The sequence below is a fragment of the Doryrhamphus excisus genome, linkage group LG10, assembly GCF_037039965.1.
Source record: "Doryrhamphus excisus strain RoL-2023G ecotype Guam linkage group LG10, RoL_Dexc_Guam_v1.1, whole genome shotgun sequence".
NCBI lineage: Eukaryota > Metazoa > Chordata > Actinopteri > Syngnathiformes > Syngnathidae > Doryrhamphus > Doryrhamphus excisus.
This window is the reverse complement of record NC_136366.1, coordinates 9,820,636-9,832,784: the sequence shown is the minus strand read 5'-3', so window position 1 is coordinate 9,832,784 and position 12,149 is coordinate 9,820,636. Positions and strand designations below refer to the sequence as shown.

General features: G+C 42.0%; 1 protein-coding gene across 4 annotated transcripts in view; it reads left to right on the top strand.

Moving 5' to 3' along the window:
* The window catches only part of lamc3 (laminin, gamma 3), a 72,002-nt gene that overhangs the window by 48,528 nt on the left and 11,325 nt on the right, over positions 1-12,149 (top strand). For all 4 annotated transcript variants that reach the window (XM_058064275.2, XM_058064274.2, XM_058064271.2 and 1 more), the window contains 5 exons: positions 9,665-9,853; positions 10,644-10,889; positions 10,973-11,126; positions 11,194-11,336; positions 11,419-11,597. In XM_058064275.2, the coding sequence (XP_057920258.2) occupies positions 9,665-9,853; positions 10,644-10,889; positions 10,973-11,126; positions 11,194-11,336; positions 11,419-11,597 (911 nt within the window). The remainder of the gene's footprint in view (positions 1-9,664; positions 9,854-10,643; positions 10,890-10,972; positions 11,127-11,193; positions 11,337-11,418; positions 11,598-12,149) is intronic.

Here is a 12,149-nt window from a genome sequence, read left to right as displayed (position 1 = left end):
TATACACCCAGGGTGCATGAGCCACCTTAGTACCGAGTCAGGACTTTGACATCCCTGACCGCTTTATGATCACCAGGCATGAAGAAAAAAACCATCATCTCCCTCACTTGTTTGCTCCACTTATGAGAAGAGAGGCTTTTCATGACATTCCTTTGAGCACGCCTTATGGGTATGGCTACTGCTTTACAACATAGTAGGCTTCGCTACACATCTTAAGCTACAGCCGTGGGGGTCTTAAGGTCGATCAGCTATGATGCCGTCACAGAGTGACTTACTATCACGTGAGGTGTTTATTGGAGATGAATTGCGTACCGGTGTAGACTCTAGCTTACCTGTGAAAAAAAAAAAAAATGGATGAGCGGACGAACAGAAGCCTAATTGAAGGTATCTTTTGAGGATAAAAACTTTTTCCGACTTTCCGGAGGCGACTTCCTGTAAAATAGTAAAGCTGTCATGGCGTGGTTATTTATTGATATTGACGTGCTGCCGTGAGTATCCTTGCTGCAATCTGACTCTGGCAGCTGGAGAGAAAAGAAGAAAGTCATAAATAAACCCAACTTGAAACCATTCCTCCATCTTTCATCCTTCCCCAATCTCTTCCCGAGATGTGACCCAGTTGGGAGACGCCGCCAGCTTCCCTTCCGCGTGTGTCTGCTGTTTGCCGCTGTGTGTGTGTGTGTGTGTGTGTACACATGCGCACTCCGGAAGCCAGCCTGCTATCAGCGCCAGCCTCCACCCTAATTAGACTTGTTAACCGCCTCTCGGCTAATGATGTCTAATTTGCTTGCAGATTCCGTGAGTCTTTTCTAGCGCTCGTTCAGTCTGGCTGTCTCTCTTTTGGGACAACACTGGTACTCTTGTTGCCCCCACCCCCCCCCCCCCCCCCCCCCAGCCCCCCTCCCCTTCCATACAGAAGTCAACTGCTTCCCTCTTGTTGCACCTGCATCGCTTTGCCCTTCAGCATCTTGGACGCCCCGCTGACGCCCCTCCGTTCCCGCTTGCACTTCCTCAACATCCTCCCGTCTTCTTCTTCAGGGCGGCCTTTCACGGGTTTGGAACGGTAGCTGTGACGTAGACTTTGGCACCACTCCTTTGCATTGGCATCACTTATTTAGGGCGGGGTGTTCAATGACGCAGGTAGCTGGTAAATCACTCTACTGTATTTCTGCTGGGGATCTTTCATAAGAAAACTGAAGAGACGATATGGCATTTATTAGGGGTAAGGCATTTATTTGTACTTTAATAATAACAAATAGCTTTTAAATTTTTTTAGGTCATTCTCAACAATTATGGATGTATTTATAGTACTTAAAAATATATCAAGACTATATGGCATTTATTAGGGGTAAGGCATTTATTTGTACTTTTATAATCATAACAAATAGCTTTTAAATATTTTAGGTCATTCTCAACAATTATGGACGTATTTATAGTATTTAAAAATATATCAAGACTATATGGCATTTATTAGGGGTAAGGCATTTATTTGGTTTCTATTTATAATCATTTAAAAACTATTTTAGATCATTTTCATCTATTAAATAATCATGATTAAAAGAAAATGTATTTATATAAATATCTATAAAATCTATTTTTATTAAACAATGGATCAATATTTCAACTACACAGACTGTCTACAATTTATTTGAATTTTATTATTTTATTATTTTTTATTCTTTTATTTTATTTTAATTGTGAATAATATTTTAGCTAAATTCAGAATATTTGAACTTTAGAGACTATCCAGCATTTATTAGGAATCAAGCATTTTTTTTCCATCAATGAATTGATAATTAAATAAATAAATGAAAAAAAATAATAAATACAGTGAAGAAAATAAGTATTTGAACACCCTGCTATTTTGCTATTTCTCCCACTTAGAAATCATGGAGGGGTCTGAAATTTTCATCGTAGGTGCATGTCCACTGTGAGAGAGATAAACTAAAAAGAAAAATCCAGAAATCACAATGCATGATTTTTTAACAATTTATTTGTGTGATACAGCTGCAAATAAGTATTTGAACACCTGAGAAAATGAATGTTAATATTTGGTACAGTAGCCTTTGTTTGCTATTACAGAGGTCAAACGTTTCCTGTAGTTTTTCACCAGGTTTGCACACACTGCAGGAGGGATCTTGGCCCACTCCTCCACACAGATCTTCTCTAGATCAGTCAGGTTTCTGGGCTGTCGCTGAGAAACACGGAGTTTGAGCTCCCTCCAAAGATTTTCGATTGGGTTCAGGTCTGGAGACTGGCTGGGCCATGCTAGAACCTTGATATGCTTCTTACGGAGCCACTCCTTGGTTTTCCTGGCTGTGTGCTTCGGGTCGTTGTCGTGTTGGAAGACCCAGCCACGACCCATCTTCAATGCTCTGACAGAGGGAAGGAGGTTGTTCCCCAAAATCTCACAATACACGGCCCCAGTCATCCTCTCTTTAATGCAGTGCACTCGTCCTGTCCCATGTGCAGAAAAACACCCCCAAAGCATGATGCTACCACCCCCATGCTTCACAGTAGGGATGGTGTTCTTCGGATTGTACTCTTCATTCTTCTTCCTCCAAACACGCTTATTGGAATTATGACCAAAAAGTTCTATTTTGGTCTCATCTGACCATAAAACTTTCTCCCATGACTCCTCTGTATCATCCAAATGGTCATATGCAAACTTAAGACGGGCCTTGACATGTGCTGGTTTAAGCAGGGGAACCTTTCGTGCCATGCATGATTTCACATCATGACGTCTTAGTGTATTACCTACAGTAACCTTGGAAACGGTGGTCCCAGCTCTTTTCAGGTCATTGACCAAGTCCTGTCGTGTAGTTCTGGGCTGATTCCTCACCTTTCTTAGAATCATTGAGACCCCACGAGGTGATATCTTGCATGGGGCTCCACTCCGATTGAGATTGACCGTCATGTTTAGCTTCTTCCATTTTCTAATGATAGCTCCAACAGTGGACCTTTTTTCACCAAGCTGCTTGGTAATTGCTCCGTAGCCCTTTCCAGCCTTGTGGAGGTGTACAATTTTGTCTCTGGTGTCTTTGGACAGCTCTTTGGTCTTCGCCATGTTACAAGTTAAAGTCTTACTGATTGTATGGGGTGGACAGGTGTCTTTATGCAGCTAACGACCTCAAACAGGTGCATCTGATTCAGGATGATACATGGAGTGCAGGTCGACTTCTAATGGGCAGACTAACAGGTCTTTCAGGGTCAGAATTCTAGATGATACACAGGTGTTCAAATACTTATTTGCAGCTGTATCACACAAATAAATTGTTAAAAAATCATGCATTGTGATTTCTGGATTTTTCTTTTTAGTTTATCTCTCTCACAGTGGACATGCACCTACGATGAAAATTTCAGACCCCTCCATGATTTCTAAGTGGGAGAAATAGCAAAATAGCAGGGTGTTCAAATACTTATTTTCTTCACTGTATATACAAATGTCATACTTATAGAAAGATCGGTATATTTATAACTGAGCAATATTTGAACTGTCTCATTATGGGTAAGGCATTTATATGGACTTTTATGTAATTAAATAATATACGTATTTCAAATATTGTTTTATCAATATTGATTGATATCAATCAATCATAAATGATCATTATAATCAAATATATAGACAAATATGGGTATATAAGTATATAGATAAAGGTCAAGTCATTGTCCAGCATGATTCTTATGACTATCACTCATCACTAGATGAGGTTTGCTCTCACATGGCCACATGGAACAATAATACTTTGTTCAAGACCATGAAGTACTTTTGCTTTGTGTCTGCAAAACAAAATCCCATTCCAAACTTTGTGGAAAGCTAATTAGCAAATCAGTCTCGCGTTTGAAGATATTTACAAGGCATGTACCACGCACATGATGAAAGACGTGTTAAATATGGACGTGTCCTCTCCAGTGGCGGTCTTTTAAAGGAACCCCCCCGTGCGTCCCGTAGCAGGGGCCCCAACAGCACTGGCTGAGAGCGGCTCGTTAATTTTAGCCTTTTTGGCTTTGACGAGGATGGCGAGAAGCCGCTCGGCTTCTTCTGAGGCTCCACTGGGAGACAAATGAAAAAGGCACAAACAGCAGCCATAAACGTTGATTCCGAGGTTTAGGCGGGAAGCATAAAAGTCAGCTTTAGTCTTGACTTGGCATCAGGGGGAACGTCCCGGCCTGACGCTTGCCGTAATTGCTGCATAATGACTGTAGAACCCGCACCGTGACTTGGGGAGTGTCCACAGACCGCGACGGGGTGCAATTTATTCAGAGGGAAGTTCCTTGCTAATCGTGATTTATTAACACTCGGCGTTGTGCAACGTCTTACTGCTTGCAGTGGTGCCACGCAGCAGATTGGCAAAGGACAAAATGTGGCTCTTGTGTGAGCGCTCACGCTAACAGGCGTCTTTTCTTCACAGCCAATCACTTGTGAACGTTTCACAGGACCAGGCTCTATGGCTATCATCACACGTCTTCACCATCGCTCAAATACTCAACCATTATGGGGTGTTTAGTAAGTCATGTAAATGTATGTCGTGGAAATCAACCAATCAAAGTGGTTTCCATGTTTATAAGCACAATAACTCCTTTACTACAAATCAGCAGGTCACAGCCTGCGCTTCAAATAAGCAGTCAGATAATTAGAGAGTAAAATAGTTCAAGGACTAAATATAGTTTTGAAAAATAGTCAAAATTTGTAGTAGTAGAAGTGTATGTGTATTAAGTAATAAATGAATTATACCAAAATAAAACTTTATTTAAAAATGTATCTAAAAATTTTTATATTTAGCCAAATAATTATTAATACACATAATAATGTAACATAATACACATGTAATAAATTAATAAATTATTACATGAAAAGAAACTACTGAAAAAAACAAACACATAAAATTAATAAATTCATATATTAAAAAAACTATTAAAATAAATTAAATAATACTGTTTTAAATTTGCATTTAATAAAATATGTATGGAAAAAAATGTACATTTAAAAACATAATTGATACTACTAAAAATATTAAGAAAAAACACATGTAACAAATATATTGTAACCATTTTGTAAAAAAAAATTAAAAATTGATTTAAAAATGTATATATTTGAAAAAAACTACTGAAAATAACTGAAAAACATTAACAGAAATTAATGGAAAAAACACTTAGAAATGTATTTTAATGATTTTATTTTTAGGTTTTAGGTTTTCTCTGCACACTGAAAATGACCTCCAACAAAGCCACCATAGATTTTTAGACCCGGAATAAGCTCTGAAAGCATCTCCATCGCCATAGTTCTTCCAAACGGGGCCTCGGAGAGATGACGATGGCATTTCAAAAGGCATTTGTTGGTAAGCAGTGAGTCACCAGCCTGCATTCTAATAAGTGGCTGCACTTCTTTGTGCGTATGTTAATGGCTGCAGCCGGACAGGTATTCACTCTGAAGGCCCTTCTCAGGTCGACTTGAGCGATGCAGGAGCTCCCCCGGGGGTGGGGAGGCGGGACCCAGAAAAGGAAACTAGTGTTTCTTGGCCTCCTCGGATGGACTGCGGAAGTTGTGACATTTAGTTATGCAAAAGAGATGCGATTTATTCCTCCACGTTTGGCCAAAACTGTGCCTTTCTGCTCAATTTCAACACTGCAAGCGTAGCCCTCTGTTCGATGCTGGGACTTGGCACCTTGTTTTCAAGCACATTCACTTATTTTTTTTTTTTCATCAAAGACCACCCACAGCACAACCTCCCGGAAAGCTGGAGGAACGCAGACTCAAAACAACTTGAGTCAGCACAATTTGAAGTTATTTTGTATTCATTTAGAAATTAGTTTAATGTGAAAATACTGTTATTTTTAGTAACACTCTTAAGTAATACTAAATTATTAAATAATACTTGAAATGTTTTGTTTTGATTTTTAAATTTGTTAATGTGAAACTATTCTTATTTTTACTAACACTAACACATTATTACTAAATTATTAAATAATACTGAAAAGATGTTGTATTTTTTTAATTTGTTTAATTTGAAACTATTCTTATTTTTAATAATATTTCTAATTATTACTCAATTATTAAATAATATTGAAAATATTTTGTATTTTTTAAATTTGAAACTATTGTTATTTTTAATAACACTCAAGTATTATTACATTAGTAAACACTACTTAAATTATTTTGTTTTTAATATTTAAATAATGCTTTTTAAAAAATATATTAATTTTAAATTAATGTGATTGGCAAAGACAACTGGGATAGGCTCCAGCACACCCGCGACCCGAGTGAGGATAAGCGGCATAAAAAATGGATGGAAAATTTAATGTCAAACTATTGTTATGAAATAATAATACTCTTGAGTTATATAATAAATTATTTGGTATTTTTAATACTACATTTAAGTGTTCTGAAAAGATTGCAGTATAATTGCTGTGACCGTCTTTCATGCATGGCTCGTTCCTTGCCCGTACGAGCTGGCGAGGGATCTGCAGTGCAAAAACCAGCGACAACCTCATTATGGTTTGTAGCCTGGAAATCCAAGCCCGTCTAAGTGGTCTAAGCTTTCTAGAAACTAGAGAGGGGTCAGATAGGCCTGGGTCGATGGAGGCCGCTCCACAAGTATCTTTTTTAATGAATCTGCCAGAGAGACGGAGCAGTGGGACGAGTCCCAGACAGCCAGTTTGGGCAGAAATAGGACTTTACCTTCAGATATCTTATCCAGCAGGAAAACAAAGTCCTTTCTTCAGGAATGCAATGTGAGCTCATCCCCGTTCATTTGCATCCATCCATGAGGATCAGTCTTGAAATTAATTTGGGCATCAAATGAAGACCGAAAAAAAAACTGCTTGGGAATGAAAATGGTCCTAGCGCCGCCTCATATCCCACTCAGTCATCTTCACACTCAGTAAAGTCAGCACATTTCCGCTGCCATTAAAGTGATCACGGCTCATTGGGGATCGACACGGCGGCGGCGGTGTCACTGCTTTGCCAAATTTAAAGTCTCACTCCTAAAACACGTGGGCCGTTCTTGGGTTAGGATAACAGGATAAACTGCCTCCTGGTGGGGGAGGACGGCGTATGGCTGGGTATCGTGTCCGTCCGTAGATGATGGAGGAAAGAAGGAAGTCAGAAGGCGAGGGGTGTCCATAGTGTGTATAATTTCAATAGAAAATTTGAAAGAACAAAAATCTGTAATTTTCCAAGAATAAAATCACAAATTTTTGAGGAAAAATATGTCACTGTCATCGTATAAGGCTGAAATATTCCAGAAAACAGCAGAGTGATCCCGGGACTAGTGTTGTAAAAACAATAGCGCACACATCTGTTCCAGAGAATCTTTGACTAACATATCTGTACTAGGCTTTTAAAGCCAGTCGAGGGCTTCTGTCGTATTGAGGATCTTTGACTCTGTTTTTTTTTTTTTTTTTGCAGTAAGTTCTTCAAAACAGAAGAGCTTCCTCGTTTTCCGGAGAATCTCAGACTAGTGTTTTTGCAGTAGGTTCTTAAAACTGGTGTTTTTGCTGTAGGTGCTAAAAATAAACAGCAGAGCTCTCCTGTCACGCACAGGATCTTTGACTGTGTGTTCATTGGAGCATTTCCACTGTATTAAGATGTGTATTTCATCTACTGACTTGGCGTCTTTCGCTCCTGGCCATGTTTTTTGTTGTTTAGCAAAAGAGACTTTTGCCGCCATGCGTTTGCTTTTCCAACAGTGCTTAAAAAAGTCAATTACATTTCACATCTTTAGATGGGGCCCTGGGGCCGTTTTTTAGAAGATATATTCCCACGGAAAGGCATGTATTATTCACCTCCCCGCAGCCAAACGTGTATACTTCGTCAGCATTTGTCGCCCATTATGTTTGACCCCGGGTCTGGAGGTCACATGGCCACATAACCGCAGGCTTCCTCGCTGCTGGAAGGGGACACACACATGCACACACACACAGACCAGCGCTAGTATCTTTTAGCAGCATGGATGATTAACTAGCTTGTAATAATAATAGTAGCATCTTTCTTCTTGGCATGACAACCTGACCCCCCTCCCCATTAGCATTAGAGTCTATTCAGGAATAACGATAGGCCAACCTTATTCCTGACTCACAACTAGGAAGCCAAGCTGCTGTATGGAGATTAAATATGGCGATAACCATAGAACGGCATACAGGACTTACTATGCTACAAAGTCAGCTTCAATTAGTTGGAATGTGAAGAGACTAAACTCCCAGGTACATTAATCAACTGTGTCCGTATTGTAACTTTTCTTTACGCTTGTTTACACTTTATTGTGTTGGAGCTCTCATTTGCTAAGTCATGGGATGTTTTTGTGGTGTTCCCCTTAAGACAATGTGCATTTATGTGACGGGTTTCAGCCAATAAGTCGTGCTGGACTTTGATGTGACAGTTTAGCTCGATGACCAGCGCGCTCGACTCTCATTCTGTGAAAGCTTGCTAGTAGGCTACAGTATTTGGTCGCTATTTTTGGTCATTTTTAAAGCATTAGCTGAGCCTCCTTCCTGGCAGTTAATAACACAGCAACATAGAAAGGTTAAGTATTCCAAAATCAGAAACCAAAATACAGCAGCAGTGGTCGCAACTCTAATATGTAGCCTCAGTTTTCGCGAGTGGCTTGAGGTATTGTGAGCGAGGGATTGGTGACGCTACTCACTAGTGAGTCGGTGTGGTGCGGCGAGGTGTCACTACTCCGGTAAAGTAGTTCTTGGGCGCTGTAGCTTGGTTAATATGCCGGTCACATTATTATTGGAATATACATAGTTGGAATAGTTGGGTCCCATTACGTGCATTCTTAGCTGTCTCTTTTTTTATCTGTTTTTATATCTTTAGAATTCACAGAACTGAAAAGACATGGAGCTCATGTGGTCGGGACCGAGGGCCGCTGTTAGCACAGCACCATCCGAATGATGTTAAAAAAAAATCTATACACTGTTTAATATTGCATTGTTGAATAAATAATGCAGAATCACAAGCGGCGTCTGTGCAAATGCAAGATTAAGATGACTGTGAGACATCTCTCCTCTTAATTTGGCTTCCCCTGCATGTTGCTTTACGGTCTATACCGTCCCTTTGTTTGCGGCTCTTCACCATGTAAAACTTGATGATTTATTAAGATGCATCACCCACTCTTGTTTTTTTTCCTGGTTTTCCCATTTCTGCATAAGAAGAGGGGGAATGTCATTAATCAGGGATTTGCTTGGTGTTTATGAAACAAATGTTGCACCAAAACAAATTATTCCCAGGGATTTAAGGAAGCCATGAGGTGTTTTTGTTGTTTGTTTGTTTTTTTTTCTTCCGAGCAGCTTGTGAACCTTCAGTTTTGTTGGACTTCACAGAAATGGTAATCTCCGCACCGCTCGGTGAGGGAATTGCCTCGCTGGCTTCTTGAAGGTCTTTCAGGCTGCATTTGGCTCTTATACATGTCCCAAAAGCAATTATAGCCGCGGTGAGTTCACTTGTCTTTCCCTCGGCCGCGTCGGGCTGCAGAGACTGTTTTCCTAGCAGATTGGCCTGGTCTTGGGGTTGGGGGCAGGTGTTTGCCTCATTTTACAGTACGGGTCAGAGACACAGCGATCTCTGCTGGTGATGGAAGGAACTGCAGCCTCGCTGTTTGCGCTTCTTGGGAAAAAAAAAAAGCTCAACACTAATTCTGTCTCTGTGTCTTTGTCCATGTCGCAGGCATTTGCGAGTGCTCAGACTTCACCGCCGGGACGAGCTGTGAGCGTTGCCTGGATGGTTACTACGGCAACGCTCTGACCGGCACCCCAGGTGATTGCCAGCCTTGCCCTTGCCCCGGCCGCAGCAGCTGCGTTCGGGTGACTGAGACGGCACAGGTGGTCTGCACCAACTGCCCTGCAGGACAGACAGGTGATGGGGGGGGGGGTGTACTCATCTCATTGCTTTCAACTGCTGTTGTGGCCCACATTATGCCGCTTTCACGCAAGAGTTCCTGAGCATCATACAAGCATGGCCCAACTTGGTCCTGGCATCAACGTTTTTCCAGCTGATTCCTAAAAACAGCAGAGTTTTCCTGTCGAATCTAAAAAACAGGAGAATACACTCATTTTATGAGACAAATCGTCAAAGATCCTCTATAATTAGGAAACAGCTTCTGTCATATAGAGCAAATGGACTAGCGTTTTTGCAGCTGGTCCTCAAAAACGGCAGGACGCTCCTTGACTATCTTGGACAAATGTTTTTGCAACAGATTCCTAAAACCACCAGAGTTCTCCTCTCATGTAGAGGATCTCGGAATAACATTTTTGTAGTTGATTCCTAATTAAAGTGGAGCTCTGCTGCTTGTCCAAGATCCTCTACGTGAGAGGAGAACTGCGGTGCTTTTAAGGGCCTAATTATAGAGGATTTTTGGACTACAATACTGTATTTTGACCTTTTTTCTTTCACCTCATATTTGGTCTCAAATGCAAATAGGATGTGGGAATGTGTAAAAATGCGTAAAGCTAAGTTGTGGTGACCTTCTTGAGTGCTAATGTTCCTATTTGTTGGTGCACAAGCTCAAGTTAATTTATGCTAGCACACTGACTTTTACCTAGCATACCAAACAGCAATGTAATCATCTTGCTCTTTTAATTTGATGTTGTTAGTTTTATACCTGAATACCTGATAAATAAGCTAAATGACATCGCTTGTGTTGCAGGCATGCGCTGTCAGATGTGCGACGACGGTTTCTACGGCGACCCGCTGGGCCAGTCAGGAGCGGCACGGACTTGCACCAAATGTGACTGCAGCGGCAACGTAGACCCCAACGCGGTGGGGGTGTGCGACCACCTGACAGGGCGCTGCCTGAAGTGCATGGGACATACCGAAGGCGAGCACTGCCATCTTTGTCGCCGGGGCTACTACGGCAACGCTCGCAGTGAAACAGTCGGACAGAAGTGCAAAGGTGAGTACCGTAATGTTCCCTTTCAAAAGGGTGATATATTTAGCCAATTGGCGGCCATATTGGTTCTATATGTTGTCTCTCAGCGTGCAGCTGCGACCCCGCCGGAACCTCCGGGCCTGCGCACGAGTGCCACCCTCAGACAGGAAATTGCAACTGCCTCAGTCATGTGACCGGGCGGAATTGCAGCCACTGTGAGGATGGCTTTTTTAACCTCCAACCCGCCGTAGGCTGCGAGAGGTAACAAGGCACCCCCTCCCCCGTTGGTGGCTTGTTCTCCTTTAAAACATAGCCCTGCTTTCTCCAGGTGCGCGTGTAACCCCGTTGGCTCCTCCTCCGCCGCCTGCCACCCAATCACAGGCCAGTGCTTGTGCCGCGCCGGCGTGGAGGGGAGATCGTGTGACTCATGCCGAGTGGGCTTCTTTGGATTCTCGTCACGAGGATGCAGAGGTACCAGCCTGCAACCGTAAATGCTCCTTCATCCTGACGCCTTGCTCACGCTCCGTGTTCATCTTCACGCCGTCTCGTCCAGCCTGTAACTGTGACCCCATGGGCGCCGCCGCAATGCAGTGCCACGCCAACGGGACCTGTCCCTGTCGGCCCGGCTTCACGGGCTACAAGTGTGACAAATGTGAGCTCAACTATTTCCACAACAGGGACACCCACCAGTGTGAGGTGTGCCCACTTTGCTACGGACTGGTGCAAGAACAGGTTGGTATTGTCGCCCACTTGCCTTCTCTCACTCAAGTGTAAAAAGAAGTTCACACGCTAGACTTCCACTGAGGAGCACACTAACCCTAACACTAACCCTAAGAAACCAGGTGGTCCTTGCCCTGGTTTAAGGTCTGCACTCAACATTTTTGGAATGTACCACAGGCGCAAAAAAGGAGCAAAAATAGGCCTTTTTGACCTTGCATTCAGTTTTTCATCCTTCCTTCTTTTGGTTTTTTGCAGTGCACTCAACACTAACATCGCTAGTGGGTGTCTTTTTCAATCTGTCGCGATTCTTCAATTTATGACTCTCTATTTGGCTTTTGCAGAAAGTGTTGCAGTTTGAAATGACCTGCAATTGCAATAAATGTCACTCTAGCAGAAAATAAGAGACAAAGATTCAATCAACAACGTCTTGAAGAGAGACTTAAATTGGCACATTGGATGAGGCGGAACCACCCGATGCTTTATGTTATTGTTGACTTGATTTTGCCAGATTTATCCTGTAAACTCTTACATTACCAGGCCACACGGTAATGCTTCTTCATCTAA